At 32.4% G+C, this 20,080-nt stretch overlaps 2 protein-coding genes across 15 annotated transcripts in view; one reads left to right on the top strand and one right to left on the bottom strand.

Annotated features, from left to right (window-relative positions):
* The window catches only part of LOC123673496 (ankyrin-2-like), a 121,201-nt gene that overhangs the window by 11,291 nt on the left and 89,830 nt on the right, over positions 1-20,080 (top strand). The window lies entirely within an intron of this gene.
* On the bottom strand, positions 3,924-11,178 carry LOC123673500 (twisted gastrulation protein homolog 1-A-like). 2 transcript variants are annotated; one of them, XM_045608018.1, is made up of 3 exons: positions 11,061-11,178; positions 7,308-7,815; positions 3,947-4,430 (listed from the first exon to the last, which is right to left on the bottom strand). In XM_045608018.1, exons 2-3 carry the CDS (start codon positions 7,659-7,661, stop codon positions 4,056-4,058), a joined length of 729 nt encoding a protein of 242 aa, XP_045463974.1. In that variant the 5' UTR covers positions 7,662-7,815; positions 11,061-11,178; the 3' UTR covers positions 3,947-4,055. The 2 variants fall into 2 exon arrangements, with proteins under 2 accessions (XP_045463973.1, XP_045463974.1); XM_045608017.1 differs by lacking the exon at positions 11,061-11,178 and having other exon boundaries at positions 3,924-4,430; positions 7,308-7,857.

The raw sequence follows: 20,080 nt of genomic DNA, 5'->3' as shown, positions 1-20,080 counted from the left end.
AACAACACCCTGTACATCGGAATTTTGAAAATCTGTTTTAATATTCGGAAACACCACTAAAAACTAAACTGAGACGTGTACTTCAAATTTTCGCGCAGACAGTTTAACTGCACAAATTTTCAATGTAAAATTGAAGTTTTTAAGGACTTGGATACCTGAAAGTGGTTTGAAGTGACTTTTAACAATGAATTTTCAAAAATTTTCTTCCTTTTTTCATGTTCCATATGAAATTAAACCTGAAATTAGAGGTTAATGAAATCAGTGATCAATTTTTAAGAACTTGGATACCTGAAAGTGGTTTAAAGAGACTTTTAACAATGAATTATCAAAAATATTGAATCCATAATTATTTCAAGATTACTTTGTAATTCATTTTCACATTGGTTTTCCTTTTTATAGCTGCATTTTCTTTCGAAAACGTTGAGGCTAGGAAATTTGTTTCCATGGACGATTTAATATTGAAACTAATGAACCGAATATTGTGAATTCACATTGTGAATTATATTTTCTTTCTCATTCGATAAAAAACAAGTTTTTCATATATGGATATTTGTTCTACTTTCTCTCCTTACCACATATGTATGATTCTAGTGTGATGTTCATGTCGAGTTTGCAACGAAGAATGCTTACGAGTTCATTGATTCTGAGATATTACACAGAATTTGTAATCCTCATGTTTCAATTGTATATTTGGATTTCACGTAGAGAAGATGAAAGCTTATTTTAGCTAGAAGGCCTAAAGCACGTAACTCTCTCATGAATACAGTTTGAAATTTCTCGTTTCTCGAAGTTTATGCGGAGAAGCAAAATCCAAAAATTGTGAGCTTCTCTTCAAAGTCGTTATGATTATTGATTGCAAATAGTTTTCACTCGATGGATCTTTCGTTAACTTTTATTTTGAAATCTAAATCATACTCATTCATCCTAATTTTACACTTCGCGCAATCCAATGTAGATTTCAAATCTACTTGGGGAATGGCAACAAATGTTTTGAATTGATTTGATGAACAAAGATATATTTTGTTACATTGTGAAAAAGTCAAGGACCAGCAGTTGAAGAAAAAAATTAAGAAAGTTCAGGTAGTTACAGTACGCTTTTGAAGATTTTCAAATAATTTTTTATACATATATAGCTTTCTAATGAGTGCTATAGTATCTTGAACAAATCGCTCTATAATTTCATCAAAACGTATGTAATTTTCGAAGTTTGAGCTTAAAATAGTCTCAAACAATAAGGGTCAGCTCATGGTTAAATTCATGGACATGGGGTTTGATAAATATAGCTGTTAAAAATTTTGTTTTCTGTTAATTTCAAAATTACGGATTTAATCAAAATGAAAATTTGCATTCAGATGTAAAATTTCATTGGATCGTGTAACTAAATAGATGCATGTTCGTATACGTGAAAAAATTTAATGCTGAAATCTAAAAAAGAGGATTTGAAATTGAGAATATTTAGTATCAATGAGGGTATCACCGCGACACAATTTGATATCGATTATTTGACCTTTGATAGTCAAATTTTGTTTTGTACACTTTCAGTATACTCTAGTTAATGGAGTAAAACATCGAAAAACTTGATGTTTTACTGTTTTGAGTTTGTTGCAATCTATTCCTTTCGAGAATTGATAGATAAATTGTTGATGTGTGATTCCGATCTTTTCAAAAATAACCGCGAAACATTTTTACAAAAATGCGACCTGAAATTCAATAAAAGCAATAATTTAGCATTAGGAGCTCTTGAGCGTTCTTTCTTTCATACGTCGGTGGGGACTTTAGAACAAACTGAATTTCATTCTAGATAGCTAAGAAAGGACAAGTATGGATATTGATAAGTATATTTTCAACGAATTCCCAATTTAAAAAGTATCGTATTTCTGAATTCTTGGAATATTTATTTTCTGAGATAACAGGAAATAATCAACCATTGTATCAAATCGGCAATGTTTTTCATGCTATTGCCAATGGCAAATGGTTACCGTTGTTAAAATCTTCAATTATACTTACTCATTCAGGTATGAAACCGAGAAATTTGCAATGTAATGCAACGAAAAATTCAGGTCAGAAACGAATGCAATTCTAATCTAACTAAAAACACTTTAAACCGGAAACAAATAATCCTGTTTTGTATTAACTTAACTCAATTTTTTTATATTTCAATTGGAAAATATCGAGCCATCAAATTTGGATTACAAAAAATCAACAGAACTGAATCATCTTTCCCATGATAACAAATATTTGAGATCATCTGAGGAATTATTTTATTCCGAGACAATAACAACATTTCATATCTAATTGTTGGAGTGCGAATTTTATCGAGCCATAAATAAAATCCTTCGACACTGGTAAGGCGACTTGTGATGAGAAATTTACATACGAATTTTGTCAGTTCTCTTCTATTGCATAACGAAATTTTTATGGCGATTGATGTTCACTGATATTTTGTAGCGAATATGTAGTTATCAAGGTCATCATTGCTCTTTTCTTGAACTATCGTGGCGTTATTAATTAATCATTATTAATTCAACTGATCCAAAAATTTACATAACCCAGCATGGATCTTTTCTGAAGTGTGTTTTTTTTAGAGCTATAGAACTTTAAATTGCAATAAAACAACGATGGATTATTCGATTGACATGAATTTTATTTATCCGCAAGATAATCTTGTGGCATTACATTTTCAAAATGATTTTTGGCATATGACCGCCACGGCTGGCTCGGATGTAGTCCAATCTGGACGTCCAATTTTCAATGACTTTTTCCAACATTTGTGACCGTATATCGGCAATAACATGGCGAATGTTGTCTTCCAAATGTTCAAGGGTTTGTGGCTTATCCGCATAAACCAATGACTTTACATAGCCCCACATAAAGTAGTCTAGCGGTGTTAAATCAAAAGATCTTGGAGGCCAATTCACAGGTCCAAAACGTGAAATTAGGCGGTCACCAAACGTGTCTTTCAATAAATCGATTGTTGCACGAGCTGTGTGACATGTTCCGTCGTCTTGTTGGAACCACAGCTCCTTGACATCATGGTTGTTCAATTCAGGAATGAAAAAGTTAGTAATCATGGCTCTATACCGATCACCATTGACTGTAACGTTCTGGCCACCATCGTTTTTGAAGAAGTACGGACCAATGATTCCACCAGCCCATAAAGCGCACCAAACAGTCAGTTTTTCTGGATGTAACGGTGTTTCGACATACACTTGAGGATTAGCTTCACTCCAAATGCAGCAGTTTTGTTTGTTGACGTAGCCATTCAACCAGAAGTGCGCTTCATCGCTAAACAAAATTCGCTCATGAAAATCGGGAACAACGGCAATCTCATTTTGGGCCCATTCGACGAATCTACTCCTTACTTGATGATCGTTTGGCTTCAATTCTTGCACGAGTTGGATTCTGTAAGCACGCAAACCAAGATCCTTCCGCAAACTCTTCCATAAAGTGGATGGACACAGATCCAATTCCTGTGCTCGATGGCGGATACACTCATTCGGGTCTTCCTCAATGCTACGCTCTACAGCAGCAATAGCTTCTTCTGTACACGGCGTCTCTGGGGATGCGAGTTATCAATAAGAGTAAACGTGGTGCGAAAACGTTCCATGGTTAATCGAATTAACTGCTCTGATGGACGGTTTTGTCGACGATAAAATGGACGTAGTGCGCGATACGTATTCCGCACAGAACCATTATTTTCGAAATAAAATTCACTATTTGCAAGCGTTTTTCAGGCGTGAATGAATTGCCAAATCAAACTGAGAATAAATCACTTGACAGCTGTTAAATCGGTCGCCATCTTGAACAGTAATGCCAACTTAAAGTTATATACCTCGAAAAAAAACACCCTTTATATTCTGAGTTGAAATTGTCACTTGAAAATTTTATAAACCATGCAGAAATAGAATGGATCAACTGCTATGTAAATTGTTTTTAACTGAATAGGCAAATTAAAGTAACATGTTATTTAATACCAATCACATCAAAAATTTACAAATTGATTTTTTATGTTTAGTGTATTTTATATTCTTAAGTTAAGTTGATAGAGCTGAAATTTACCAGATCACATCTGAAATGTCATTGTCGTCGTCTAGATTATTATCCTCTGAAAAATGATAAAGGTCTTCGGAATAATCTTCGTCAGACACATCCTTGTAGGAACAACGCCGACATCTACTCTCCTTCAATCCAAAATTGAAGCAGTTCTCTCCAACGCACTCACAGCATCCATCGTGGAACCATCTGAATCCGGAGGCTCCCATGGAAGAACATATTTTTTCGCATTTCGAAACACTTGTGCAGTTGTTCAGGAAAACCGTCGTACATTCCATCGATGTATCGTCCATTTCCGGAAGTATATCGTTACTGCTAGAACCGACGTGGAAGTTGTTCATTTTCTGCCCTTTCTTATGTTCCATATGAAATTGAACCTGAAATTATAGGTTATTGAAATAAGTGATCAATAAATATTCTTCCTCTATTTCAGTATCGTAATGAGTTCATTACAGTACTAAAAACAGTGCTGTAATGAACCCAATACATTGTTTTTAGTAATATTTGTCGTTTTGTGTTTGTCTCCACTAACTTGGATATAGTAAAATGATTTGAAACATTATTCGCAATTTTTTTTTATTCTGGTAGTGTTAAATCGATTTCATCAGTCGTCAGACATAATTCACGAATTTAATGCGTCCATATAAAAAATTCGAAACGTACGATTTAAATTTCGTAACACTAGGATGTATAATATGAATTTTTCATTGAATTTCGAAGATATTTCACAAAACTTGGCTGAAATAGAGAAAATATCCTCTTATACTCGTTACAGAAGACAATTCCAACACGAATTTCGCATTAGCGTTGGAATAGAAGCCCATTCTGTAACTTGTTTCAAAATATACTATTATGCACTCCAGGAATTGAATTAGTAGTTTTAATCCCTAATTTCAGGGATTAAAATGGATTAGAAGTGACTGATATCCTCTTTCTTGAGTAGGTAACAATACTATTAGCACACTACTACTACAATAATTCTAATCTGACATATCATAATTAAATTATTATTTGTTATTGAAGGTATTATTTTAAAGTGAACAAAAATGGGTAGATATATGATATGATATCTTCTAAATATATTTAAAAGTTCATGAAATAGCGTATAAACCAAATAACTAAAGTGTTTTTTAATCCCTCAGCGAATGATAGCCTGAGCGCAGCGCCTCAGGCAAGCCACCACTTTAGTCCCTAACAGAGCTGTTGCTAGCCAAATTGCCCCTCTAGGGTCTAGGGCTAGGGCTAGGCGCACGACAATTTTCTGCTCTATAAGAGGAGTCAACTCTGCAACTCTGTCTTCTACCGAGAGATGAACAAACTGAAGGCATGTCTTCAATTCATAATAACATGTCGAAATATTCATTAACAAAAACCCAAGAATTTCAAACCTTCATTCATTTCAGGATTCATATAATTTGCATTATCATATTCTTGTACTATCTACATACAGGGTAGATACATTTTTTCTAGTTCGCTGGCTATAACTTCTTCAAAATGATCTTCGTTGCTTTTCCGGAAGAAACAAATCCTAGAAAATAAATTCTCATAATTCCTTTTTGATGATTATTCTGATTATTATGATTTGTGAAATATTTTGGTATATCTACAAATCTGTTTATGAATGCCATATGTTCTACGTGATTTACAACGCAGGTATTGGCGATAAAATGCTTGAAAAATAAAAAATTATAGAGGTTACTTTCATAAACTCAATTTGAAGTCCTCAAATCCAAAGGTGAATTGAAAAAGAATAAAACAATCAGTTTTCTTATAGGTGAATTGAATGATTAAAAAAATATTATAATTTATTGTGGTATGAAATGAAAACAATTATATTTTCTGATAGTGATAAGATGGAAATGGCGAAATCGTATTTTACATTTCTCTGAAATATTTGAAGAATTGAAAATAAAATTATTCCTGAAATATCAAGGAGTGGACACCAAATCCGAATAAAAGTCGGCAAAGATTATCAAAGGGAACACCGACAAGCCTGACGTGTGCATGAGTTTTACTGTCAATAAATATTAGAAAATTACTATGAGGGGGATTCGCATCATCTGAGATATTTATGATGAGTATAGTGCATAATGCTGCAACTTGGAAAGTTTTTTATGTTTGGTACTTGTAATTTGTACAAATGTGATTTTTGAAATGCCGCCTCTGAATTCCGACGCCCTAGGCGACCGTCTACCTCCTAGAGACGACCCTGATCCCATGGTTTATAATATCATAGCCATCTTTATAAGACTGATTTCAACAATTTTCATTCTTAATTTTCTAGTTTTCGACGGCACCATCTCCGATGATAATTCTTTTTTCGATGAAGAATCTTGCAATCGTGTGTAAAAAGAATTAAATTCTAGTGATTCATTTTTTTTCTTAATTTTCTAATTTTCGACGGCACGTTATCCGATGATAATACAGAACTTTCATCTTCCGATGAAGATTCTTGCAATCGTGTGTAAAAAGAATTAAATTCTAGTGATTGAATATATTGAAATGTTCTAATATAGAAAATTACAAGTCTTTCCAAGATTTTTGAATGAAATAAAACAGGCTAAATACATATTCATAAGTCAAAAATAACGAACTACACATAGTATATCGTAAACATAAAAAATTCAACTTCTAAATAATGTGTCTGAGAGATTTCAATAAAACATATTACCAATATCACACCACATTATAAAAAGGGCGGTATGGCATGCGAAATTTCAGTATTGCTACAAAAACTAATTGAGATTACAAAACATGTGTTATGCTGAAAACATTTGGCATTTGACATTAACTAATTTCGAATGCAACATCGTAGGAATTTTCCTCAAGTTGAATGTGTAATCATCGGCATCCAAATAATTCGAAAGCGAAGGTAGTGTTTTTTTATCTTTGTGAAATACATAATGATTTAATATTTTTGCAATGAGGGTATAGGGAATTCTTTCTATATTGGTTAGGCCGCCATGTCTTATTTATTATACAGGCCGCTTAGTAAAGGCGGTATGGCGATTTTATAGCAGGAAAGGTTGCAACGCAGCGGAGCGGAACACCCGTACATTGTTGAGAATAAAGGAAGAAATATAAAAAGGCGGCCAGTAAACTGGGCCGAATTGCCGTCCCTCAAATAGAGGCGCCTGAAGTTGGCGCTCCACTGTTTCACTCCTAACGCCGGCCTTGAATCGAATGTGAAATTCACTCAGGAACTACTTCTAGTAAACTAAGTCGCTAGTTTCTTCGCAAAATACAAAGCTCACCTGGAAAGTCTCACTGGTCCAGTCTGTATCTTCTTCCGCTAAAGCTTGAAACAATCCAGGGACGGGGTTGTCGATAACTCCAACGTACGAGTCAACAACATCTTCTCTCTGACGCTGATTTGGCAGTTCGCACATTTCGACACATGAGCAACACTCACTATAGGAATCTTTGAGGCAATAAAAACATTCTTTGTTGCACGTGTGATTGCCTGGATGGCATCTGCACAATTGCATCAGAAGACATTTGCTCACTATGCTACCGCACACTGCTTCATTGCAACACTCTGAAAGATTGTTTATCAAATAAACTGAAGCGAAAAAACAAATAGTGGCTACTTTAAGAAGGTACTCCATTATGTTGGGAGTTTCTAGAAAAAACACCAGGTTGAAGTGGTGGCACACTGTCGCGGAAGCATGTAAAGAACTGAGCGTTTGTATCAGCTCTGAAGTTTGTAACTGGCTCCGAAGTACTAATTGACTAAGTCTGAAGAAGTCGCCCAACCAGACCCTGAAAATGGACTTTTGCATTATCTAAGCACATCCATTACTTCTGTCGTCAAAACATGATTAACATTCATTCACCTTGTTGAGTGTCACTTCACAGGTATCATAACTCGACAATGGGTCTTTTTAAGATATTTCACTTAACGAAATAAGTACAATGAGAACCATATTGAAATAATACAGATTTAATTCGTATTTTCAAGTATTAAATTACAGTTTTGCTTGTCTCAGTCTGATAAATGACTGACTGACTTTGCATCATGTCAAAGACGACAAGGGGATTTGTATTCAGAGATATTTAAGATTTTTATAGGAATACTTAAATAACGACTCTAGAACGAATAGAAATGGCCAGGTAATGATATGACATGGACCAGAAGTACGTACTGTTAACCTATTCAAAGAAAAAAATTAACAAATTACTAGATCGTTACTCCTAACACAAAGTCTTAATTCGCAGAAAATTCCTTCACATTTCATTGAAAAAGATTGATATTTTTTAGATTTTTTAAATATGTATTATCAATTCAACAAACTTTTTGAATTGTATTATTTTCGTGAATACATAATCTATATTATATGGATATAATTTTGCCATTCAGTCCAATAAAGAAGAATATTATGGATTGACAGTTTTGAATGAAATTGACAAATAGTAAAAAAATATGAATTTAATTGAAACACAATTAATAGATGGCTGAATTTTTCTTTCTTCTTCTTTCAATTAAAATCTTTCATTTTATTAGGAAAATATGAGATATGAAAGAGACACCTATTTTCTTCTATATATCAAAATTAATAAAAATGTGTGAAAAAAAAAACATATACATGAAAAATATCAGATTTATGTTAATATTCACATAAGTACCTTATATTATATTGTTTGCACAAAAACTCAAATTGGTGAAAAAAAATTTAGAACTATTTTATATGTGGCTTTTGATCTGGTAAGTAGAATACAATCATTGACGACCACCCTTAGTACAAAATCAGGAAAATTATGGCATTTGTACACGCTATAATTAGTAAGCAAAAATAATTAAATAATTAATTCATGTAGAGACATTGTATATCTCAATGATCTTTTTGTTTATTCGAATATATTAATACGAATATACATGAATAAACCATATTATTATTTCATTATTTTATGGAATCAAACTTCAGATTCCTTCTGAAATATTTCAATTCGTTGAGGTATTACATTTTATTTATGAAAACCACTCGAGTTGAGTACGTGTTTTGAATATGTCAGGATTGATGTGTAATCTGCAAAATGGAAAAAAGTAGGTCGAGTATTCCTCGAATATAATTTTTTACCGCACCTCTTTTAGTTATGTTGGAACCTGACATAAAAACCACTAATTGAATTGATATGTGTTCTATGCTTGAACTCACCGCATGGAATTTCATGTTTTGCCAAGAAAAATAATTTTGCAAATAAACAATAAATATTTATTTTATTATATTATTATTATATGAGAACTATTTCAATCGAAAAAATAGATGATACCTATGTTATAAATTTGTATAGTTAACAATGTAGAGGTTTCAAAAATTGCTTCCACAGTAAGACCATTCCCAAATTTTGTTAGCTATTATCTGTTTCACTATTAATGAGAAATGCTCAATATAGCGGTCACTGGACAACTATTGTTTATCAATATTTTACGTTGGATTCAGTATTAAAGATTAATTAATAAATTTTAACTTCATTGTAAAAGGTAAATTTTTGCAAAAGTTTTGTGAGTTTTTCAAAATTTTGACAAAACAATAAATTAATTTGAATAAGAAAATCAATTTTAACAGTCCGACTGAAATATTTGACAAATTCTTCCAATAAAAACGCACGATTAAATATAAACAAGTAGACTAACGTCATCATTCATAAAATTGTCTTTGGACGCAATGTCCTTGAATGGCCGAGTTGAGACAAATAAATGTTATATTCGAGATTTTACCACATATACCATTGTGAAGTTACGTAATTCGAATTTATTAACTGACCTCAGCGGCGAACTGTACTTTTTCTTCAAACTAGGTAAAGGCCATGAATTTATTGGTTCAATTCTGGTGGTATAGAGACTGTTCGCGAATATGCATTTTGCAAATATTATAATTGAGTCGATTCGTTGCGTTAAATGCATAAATAAAATAATTCAACACGTTTTGAAATAAAAATGAAATAAATTTTTTAAAATAACATCAGAAATTGTTGAAATATTCTGAAAGAATATGCGACTATATCAAATTATCATTTTTATGGAAAAATGTGATATTTCATTAACAATCAATTGAGAATTGAATATAGAGAATAAAACTAAGATATTCAATAAAATTTCGTAAATTTGTTGATCGTAGATGCTTTTATAATCTATATTCAGTATTTTCCGAACAGATCACTAAAACATTCGTTTACGATGTCTGTAATTTTCAAATTTTTATTTTATTATCCAGAGATCTGTAGATACAGATATCCAACTCTAGAAAATAACATCGAATTTTGAGACTGATTGTATGAAAATGGCCAATAAAATATTTTTGAAACTTTTTTCAATGCTATATCAGTTCAAATCATGTATTGAATCCTTGAGTAAAAAAGTTCTCCATTCAATAGGTATCTAAAATATTAGCTCGATGATTAGATTCACGACCAAATACATTACTGAAAGATTGTTCTCTAACTGTAAACACTTCGAGAAATAGGATAGGCTTTCTGCAAATATTAGTTTAAGGGATTTGTACCTAATCATCCAAACCTTTTCATGTCTCATGTTCCCGAATATAGGTCAGCTCATGCTTTCATACATTTTAGGACTTATTGATCCCGGATCCTCAGACCTTAACGTGTGTGATTTCGAATACTGAAGTTATATTTACTTGCCTTTTTTATTTTCAATGTGATGTTCAGGGCATAACAGATATCTTTATTATCTTTATCTTAAGTAACAGGCATTATTGAATAAGATATAAGTCGCTATTAATTTTGAAATACGAAGGTGAAAATGAAAAACTATTAACAAATTGATTTGCTGAATTCAAATTGAATATAGCCCAGTTTTGAATTACATTTCATCAATTTTATGCTTCTATTTAACTTCAGAAAGTCACCAAATTTTTTGAAAGTTAATCGATATTGTTCTCTACATGTTCGTGTAAACTCATGAAAATCTTAAGTATTAATCAATTGTCCAGAATTCTGCCATAATACCTAAATAATTCATATCCAAAAATGAGAAAAGTACTGACCTGAATTCAAGAGCTTTTTAGCTCCCGTCCATTCATCTTCCACTTATATCCTTGGAATCCAAATACCATTTTACTGTAATGAGCCTTCAAGTGCAGAATTAGTGCATGCATGAATGAGCGAGCAAGTGGTTTTTTATATTCTACTTGAGTATTCTATGGTTCCGACGGTGCTATCAATACCAAATTTTTCATACAATCAAAATCTCAAATCGACGGTTTCATTCAAATATTAGCTTTTTTGTTCGATATCCCGCTTGAATTTTCTATGGCTTTTACAAATCTATCAATCTTGCGGATCCATAATTTCAGAGAAAAAAAATTATTAATTTGAATGTATTTATCTAATCTGAATTCTTAAGAAATTTTTTTTTATACTGATCATTAAACACGGAAAAATAATGTATATTACTTTCAATAGCAGATAACCAATTTAAATATTTGATCATTTGATAAAGAGATTAGTATTTAAAGACAATTAAGGATGAATTACTTTCGAATTAAAATGAAGGACCTCCTGTATACTTTTCAATAAGAAATATTTCAACTCATGGAAATTCCAAAAGTATCCATTATTCGAATTTGAAGGATTATCCAACCACACGGATATACATAATCAATTTATTGCAATGCACATAATAATTGCCTTTCATGGTTATTCCTCGAATTTTATATTTATTTCTTATTGTGGGTTTCACAAAACTTATTGTTTCCTGAAACTTGCAGAGTATGTCGTTGTTAATGATAATAGTTTAGTTCTTGTGTTGTGGATATTTCTGATATATTTTGAGATTTTGATTTTATGAACGGTATCATTAATATTTGTTATTATTACAAATACAAGTTTAACTTGCTTGAGGTTTATGGGTTTTTTCTTTCAATTTTCTGCAAAAATGATCGTCAACGGTTGTTGAGATAACGTGTTTCAAAATTCAAATTGCATTATTTCTAGTTTAGAAACTGACAACATTCCTAACAATTCAAACAATACAGTATAAATCACATGCATGCATATAAAATAATACATAATTCATACCATGTATCAAGATAATGAATTTATGTGGATACATTTACTATTTGTTCAATTTGAAAATCGAACAGAAATTAGCAGAAAACCTAATCAACAAATAGTTTCCCTTCAAAGTGATTCTAACCATATTTCTTAAGTTGTCTTGATGGGCCCTAAGGCGTTAAGTGGGTGATATGCCCCCCTCTAATTCAGTTGATAAGTTTTAGCTTTCTACCTTTTTTATCAATTGTGATTTTAGATGAATTTCTATACATCCCAAGCTACATTAACAAAAAATGATTTAATAACGAAATCTAAGGTAGATGTTGCCAAATGAGGAAATAGAAACAGAGGACTTTGAATTTTAACTATACAATAATATGTGTACAAATCTAATGTTTCTGTGCTTATTGTTTATGAGACTGCTATATAGAATAATTATATACAGGGTGTAACATGAGTGGTTGGCCATAACCTAGTGGTGAATGTAGGTCATCCAGTCCTTTCAGAAAAGTAGCTTGTTGTTTATACTAAGGCTGTTAGTTCCGGAGATTCATGGTGATTCATGAAAGTTGGCCAAAATTTCTGATACCCATAACTTGAGAATGAGCAGTCTGATTTTGTATGAATTTTGTAAGTTTCTTCACTTCATACTCCCGAAACATGTGATTTTAGTACAGGGTGATTCACCGGTATGGCCTATTAGACGTTTATGGAAAACTAATCATAATTTCGAGCTGAAAATTTGTATATTGGGGTTTGAGACGATGATCTTTCTCCCTAAAATATTTCCAGATCTCTACAACTTTCGGTTATACCGGAAACAGACTTCTATTTCAAATGGCACACCCATTAAAGTATTGCATCATTAGAGAGCTTTTGTGAAGACAATTTCGGCAATTATGCATACCTTGGGTAAAAACTCAACGGTTTATGAGTTAATGGAATTCTAATGCAAACAATGCTGGCGATAATGACTCACATTTTTTTAAATTTTTCTTCAGAAGAATTTAGTGAATTTATGATTTTTGATGTAGATTTAAATTCGACGCTTAGAAGCTAACTTGAACATAATGGGAATGTCAAAACTAAAATATGCATTGATTTTGATTAAAAGAAATTTCCTTGGTTTTATACAATGAAGTCTAATTGGAATCACAATGAGGTGCTGAAGAAAAACGATTCGAACCAACTGTGAAAAATGTCGAATAAATCTCTGAACTGACATGATTGTACCTTAACAAGAGTCATAATGATTTATATTCATTACATTAACAAGACGTGAACCCGCTTTCAACTCGATTCTTCGTGGGTGGAATCGTAATGAAAGGTCTCCTGGTATTAAAACCGTAACCAATCCTAAGAAAAAATACTGTTATTTGAGTGGACATAGTATGCAACTGAAGTTGTAGTATAATCCACAGAATTTTCACAAACATTTAATAAACATGTGAATGAAGATGTTGTTACCTATGTTATTTTCAGAAACTGAGAGCTTCTGTAACTTCCAATTCCTCAAAATTACGACATTATCAAACCTCAAAGGCTTGTAAAGAATTTCGGTTTATCATTTGACATCAGGCAGGTTGGAAAAAATTATTGTTAAATTACTCATCATGTACGTTTCACAGATAATTATACATTCTATCAGCTTTTGTCCTTGTTAATTGGAATTATTATCAATTGTTCAAATACGATAACATCTGATATAAGTATATTATATCGAAGAGTTAGGTCAATTCAATGTTCCATTAACCTGTATGGTGTATCGAACCATTTAATTTTGGAGATAAGATTCACCATTATGTTTAGTGATGGGATGTTATATACAAGGTGTTACCTATTTGCGTGTCTTGATATCATGAGTACCTCTTAGGAACAGAGACTTTTTTTCATCAGTAGATTCAGAATCAAATCAATATTTAATTTCAAAATACCCAATTTGACGATAGCAATTTTTTTCCAATAATTTTTTAGAATTATAACGATGAGGTAGAATTAATTGCACTTAATAAGGGCAATAAATGGGGAGAGGATTTTCTATTCGAAAATAACAATCACTAATTCATCAATAGAGATATCAATATAGGTCACGGAGTGGGTGTCCTTCAGTTTCGGTTGAAATTTGTTGGTCCTTTGTTGTTTGTTTTTGTGGAAAAAGGTTCTGTGGTGGTTGGAAGAGACCGTGAGTAAGGGTTGTGCTTGATTATTGATAAATATCATAGATTGTCGTCAATTACTGAATTTTCATATATTACGCTTGTAAGATAACAAAGAGTTCAAATTCTGCATGTCATTATCTGTGAACATATGTAGACTACAGATACCGATTACTTTGGGAGATTCCATACGCGACGTGATTCATAGGCACATTCCTCACCTTTGTTTAATTTTCCTTCGTGATTTAACCTCAAATTGACCTGGACCTTCCTGTCTATGTTTACAAAAATAAAGTCTCCCTGGTCGGTCTCAGTGGAGTGAAGTGTGTGTCCCTTGTGTTTTATTCCTTTGAGCCTTTTCATTATACATGCTCAGTTTCAAATTTAAACCATTATTTAAAATAAATACACCATACAACTAAGGAATTGTTCACAACATCAGAGTTAAGATTAAAATGACCAATCAACAGGTCGAGGAGGTTACACTGAGACAGATTTTAGAGGAGATAAGGGACGGTAAGGAGGAGGTAAGGGTTACATATCCGCCACTGAAACGAAGTTATTGTTAGAGATTCAATCTTTGAAGAAGAGGAACGAAATACTGGAAGGAGAGAATGAAAAGTTGAAAAACAGGCTAGACAAGACAGAGCGCCTACAAAAAAAGAATAATATAATCATTTTTGGTCTCGAAGCGAATTCTAAGTTAACATCAAAATATATATGTACTGAATTAAACCGATTATTGAGTACTCGAGTTGAGACATCAGAAATTAATGATTATTACAAGTTGGGGGATCTTCCTATCAAGGTAGAATTCGTTTCTTATCAAACAAAAAAATACATTTTCGATCATACTAAGAATCTGAGGGATACTGCTGTGTCAGTTGCTTATGATTTGACACCTGAACAACGCCAGGAAAATAGGAGACTAAGGCCCTTTTTGCTAAAAGCAAGAAAGGATTCGACAGAGAAATCCTTCATAAAAGGTAATAAATTGGTGATAGGTCAAGGAATTAATGACCTGGCGGACCTAGAAAGGACTGAAGGTAGAATTACTACATCGAATACTGCATCCTCAGAAGGCAGTGGTGTCAATAGATTGGAGGGTTCTGCACTGATGAACTCTGCGCCTGAGCCGTCGAAAAAAAACGAGAATACAAGTTTCGTAAAATTGTTGATACCATCTGAAGCACCCAACAGGAAGTATATGCTGAGGCATAGATCCACAACAGAAAAGGATAATTAATATTGAGAATAATTCACCATATATGTTTTTATCCTAAAATATACATATTAATATACCTGTTCTAAATGGATGATACAACTTATATATATTAAAAAGAAAAAAAAAATTAGTTTATTTTCATTTCGACCTAGTTTTATACATTTGTGAGTTTCATCATGAATCGTTTCATTAAGGATTACGACAGCCTTGCGTATGAAACAAAAATAATAAATAACTTAGAACATATTGGAGATTATAGCTTCATAGAAAGTCTCAGTATATTTCATATGAATGTAAGGAGTATCTCAGCAAATTATGATGAATTAGTTTTGTTTCTGGGGTCTGTTAACACTACTTTCGATATCATTGTCCTCACTGAGACTTTCCAAATACAAACTATAAACATGTATGAAATTGTTGGTTATAGCATGGTTTACAGTGGGGGCGATTACAATCAGAACGATGGTGTCCTAGTGTATGTGAGGCATGGTATATCTTTCGATTATAAAATAATTGAGCTAGGAGAAATTAAATGTATAGATATAGATATTAAATGTTCAAACAAGGAGAATATTAAATTAACAGCGATATATAGATCTCCAAAGACATGCGTACATTCGTTCAATATGAATCTCAGTAGATATCTAGAACAAATAAATGCAAAACAGCATATACTCATAGGAGATATAAATATTAACCTTATGTCCCAAGAAAATTTTGTGGAAGACTATAAGAATATCATGTATTCAACAGGTTTTATATCAGTCATAAATAAACCTACACGCCCTAGCAGTAAGACCTGTCTTGACCACATATTTATAAAAAGAACATGTACGCAAGATGATATATATGATAGTTGTAATGCATGCATAATGCAACACTTAATTACCGATCATTTCCCAACAATGATATTTTTGAATGTTTCAGTAAACAAATCAAAGAGCCAAGATAAACCAAAAATAAAAAACTATACTAACTATAAGAAGTTGAAGAGTGATCTCGAGAGGGAAAATTGGTATAATATTTATCAAGGAAAAGACGCAAATATGATGACTAATTCATTTATTCAAATCATTACAAATTATATTGAAAAAAACACTGTTCACACCAAGTGAACGTTCTTTTTTTTCAGTTCAATTTTTCAGGACTTTTCAATTTTCAGTTATTAAATTTTGAATGAATTTTAATGTAGTATTTATCGCGGTTTTAAAACAGCTGTGATCTCTGCCGCTTAGCGCACATGTTGAGATTTCCATATCAGTCAGTATCATTCTTTACGTTTCTACGGAAGATTTGATTTTTTCCATTCTGCTACCAAATATTAATATAATTATTGTTCTAATTTACGTACACAAATTTCGGAAAATATCGCATTTTCAACGCATTGTTCGCTGACAATCGAAGTTGTGTATATCAGAAATACAGTGTTTCTGTTCCATAAACATTAAATCAAAAGACTCCGTTTGAGAAATAAAGTTGTCACCAGTGGCGTACTCTGTGACATTCCTAAGAATAAGTGGAGTCGAATTAATAATTTTCCAGCTTGTCAATCATAAAGGATCTACCACTTCTGGTTCAGTTTGTTGAGCTCAATCAATCTGCTTCTGGAAGCTGAGGACTGCTGCAAGATCCATAACTTAAGTTCACCACTTCTAGGTAAGAATATTATTTTATTATTACTTTGGTTTCACTTGTCCTTTTCGTTTTCGTACTGTGTTGGGATAAGATTTAACTCTAAATACAGTCCACTAAAATTTTCTTTGTAAATCCCCAACATAATTTGGTCCTAGCGAGCCGAATTGCGTCCAATTTCAATATCTCAATCTAAATTTTCAGTAACTTCATTTCAAATTTCTTTTTTTTGCGGCCATCAAAACAGTTTTTTATAAGTATCCATATATTACAATCTGGCAACATTCACCATAGCTGGAAAGTAATCTTTCTCAGAGTTCACATCTGTTTCAATTTAATCAATCCACTTTCGATTCTGTTTTTTCGTTCGTTTATTTACAACAATGCCACCTAAAACTGATACAGGTAATGCCTCATTGAATTGGTCGATAAAAGAGCCAATGTATTTTCTATTGTAACCGGAATATGGAAAAAATTGAAGGTTACGATTCTTCAAATATTTTTGAATTACAAGCGTACCTGGAGAAAATACTTGCGTGCGAAGCAAAATTTGAATGCATATAGGAGGAAATGATGGAAATTAATTCCGAATTATCAGCAACTGAACGTGTTGAAACGGCTCAGTCGGAGTTGGCGTTTGCTGAGGTAGTAGCTCACATTAGGGCTTTATTTTTTTCATTAAAACAACAACAATCAGCGTCAAACCAAGCGTCTAACACACAGGTTTCAAATTTTGAATCACTTTTGCTACCGAAAATAAATATTCGCCCTTTCTCAGGTGAAAGTTCAGAATGGCCAGAATTCTTTCAACTTTTCAATTCTCTGGTCCATGAAAATAAAAGTTTAGCGCCAATACAAAAATTTCAATTATTAAAGTCTTATTCAAGGAATGAGTCACTCGCAGTTATATCAGGACTGCAGTTATCAAATGAAAATTATGAATTGGCATATGAAAGCTTGAAGTCACGTTATCAAAATCCAAGAATGTTGGCGACTATGTACCTAAATGAAATATTGAATTTCAAGGCTTCAACAAATAATTCTGTAACACATCTCAAAGAATTCTTGAATTGTCATCAAACTTCAGTTAACGCAATAAAAGCACTAAACATAAAAGATTTATCAGATTTTCTTTTGTTTTCACTAGCATTACGTAACGTCGATCATTATACTAGAAAAGCATTTGAAAGCCAATTGGGCTCGTCTGATATTCCTGAATATAAGTCTTTGATAGATTTTGTCACGAAACAACTCAAAGCTCAGGAGTTTTGCGAACAGAACTCTTCTAAATCTTCAAATGAATCAACTGGTTCAAGTTCATTTCACTCTTTTAAAAATAAAACAAAAAATGTTTTGCTCGCAAGTTCTGCTGGTTCTTCTCAGGATCATTCCCTCAATGGACCATCTCGTTCAGTGAACTCAAGAATTCTTCATTGCCCAAAATGTAATGATACACATCCTCTGTTTGCATGTCCATCTTATATAAAAATGTCGAGGCAAGCTAAATTTGATTATTTAAAAAACTGCAAACGTTGCTTCAACTGTCTTGGACTTCACAATTTTAAATAATGTGCTTCCAAAAATTCATGTAGAGTATGCAAATCAACTCGACACCATACTAGCCTCCATCCAGATAAACAATCTATAGACCCCTCTGAGTCTGTCGATTTTCTTACTCCAGGACATTTCCTGATAGGTGCCCCCCTCTTATCTAGTCCCGAGTTATCCTATGACGAGTTCAAAACTCCTCTCAATCGTTGGGAACAACATAAAAAATTATTCCAACAGTTTTGGAAAAAGTGGTCAAGTGACTATTTGCATACCATGCTTCAACGCAATAAGTGGCATTCAGAAAATGTTTGTCCGTCTGAAGAAGATTTAGTCCTTATAAAGGGCGTTGAATCAAGTCCTGCCACTTGGCCTATCGGGCGTATATTGAAATTATATCCAGGACCTGATGGTATAATTCGTGTAGCATCTGTTAAGACCGCAACTGGTCAATATACGAGAGCGCTGACAAAATTGGTGCCACTCAACCTTTAAGGTAATAAGTTATTTAATTTCATCGTTTCCATTATTTCTTCTTGTATGTCGTTTGTCTGTAAAATTAGGTAAATTTTAGGTGGGCGGTTATGTTCACGCCAAGTGAACGTTCTTTTTTTTCAGTTCAATTTTTCAGGACTTTTCAATTTTCAGTTATTAAATTTTGAATGAATTTTAATGTAGTATTTATCGCGGTTTTAAAACAGCTGTGATCTCTGCCGCTTAGCGCACATGTTGAGATTTCCATTATTATTGCAAGAATACATTAAGAGGTGTTTAAGAATTATTGAATATTTGCCAGTGCAATACCAAGTGAGTATTTATTGTACCATCTGAAAATGTGCATGGGCGCCCGCAGAAATTTTTCTCAGGGGGGGCAAAACATGAAAATTATTGAAAATTGATAATGCGTTCATGATTGTCGTAAGCGATATTAGTATTCCGTTTCTTTCTATTTCTGTATTTATATTCATAAGGGGGGGGGGACTGTGCAAAATGAAAATTATGAAGATTTCCACTTCAACATTTTTTTTAAACATCAACAACATAGGGTGATGTAAAATAATACGGTAACTTTTTTCGAAAAGAGTCGCATTCAATGGAACAATTTACAAAAAAATAAATATGAAAATATGGAGAACGAAATGAAATAATTATTATAATTGCTGATAAATGAAGAAAAAACAACGAGTAATAACGAAATAAAAAATATATACATATATGCTCGATAAAACTATGTTCATAAAAATAATAAAAGAATAATAATAAATTTTGAAATATACAGTGAATGACGCAAACAATGGAGTTTAAAACATGATACTAAAATATGATTCAAAATAGCACAGAATTGCTCCAGAATGTAAAAACAACAAACAAGTATATTATCAAAAAATTAACAAATCATAAATTTCAAAACCAAACTCGTAAAAACAATATTAATTCTGAAGACAAAATA

This window comes from Harmonia axyridis, chromosome 2 (genome assembly GCF_914767665.1).
Source record: "Harmonia axyridis chromosome 2, icHarAxyr1.1, whole genome shotgun sequence".
NCBI lineage: Eukaryota > Metazoa > Arthropoda > Insecta > Coleoptera > Coccinellidae > Harmonia > Harmonia axyridis.
This window is presented reverse-complemented; position numbering and strand designations above follow the sequence as displayed.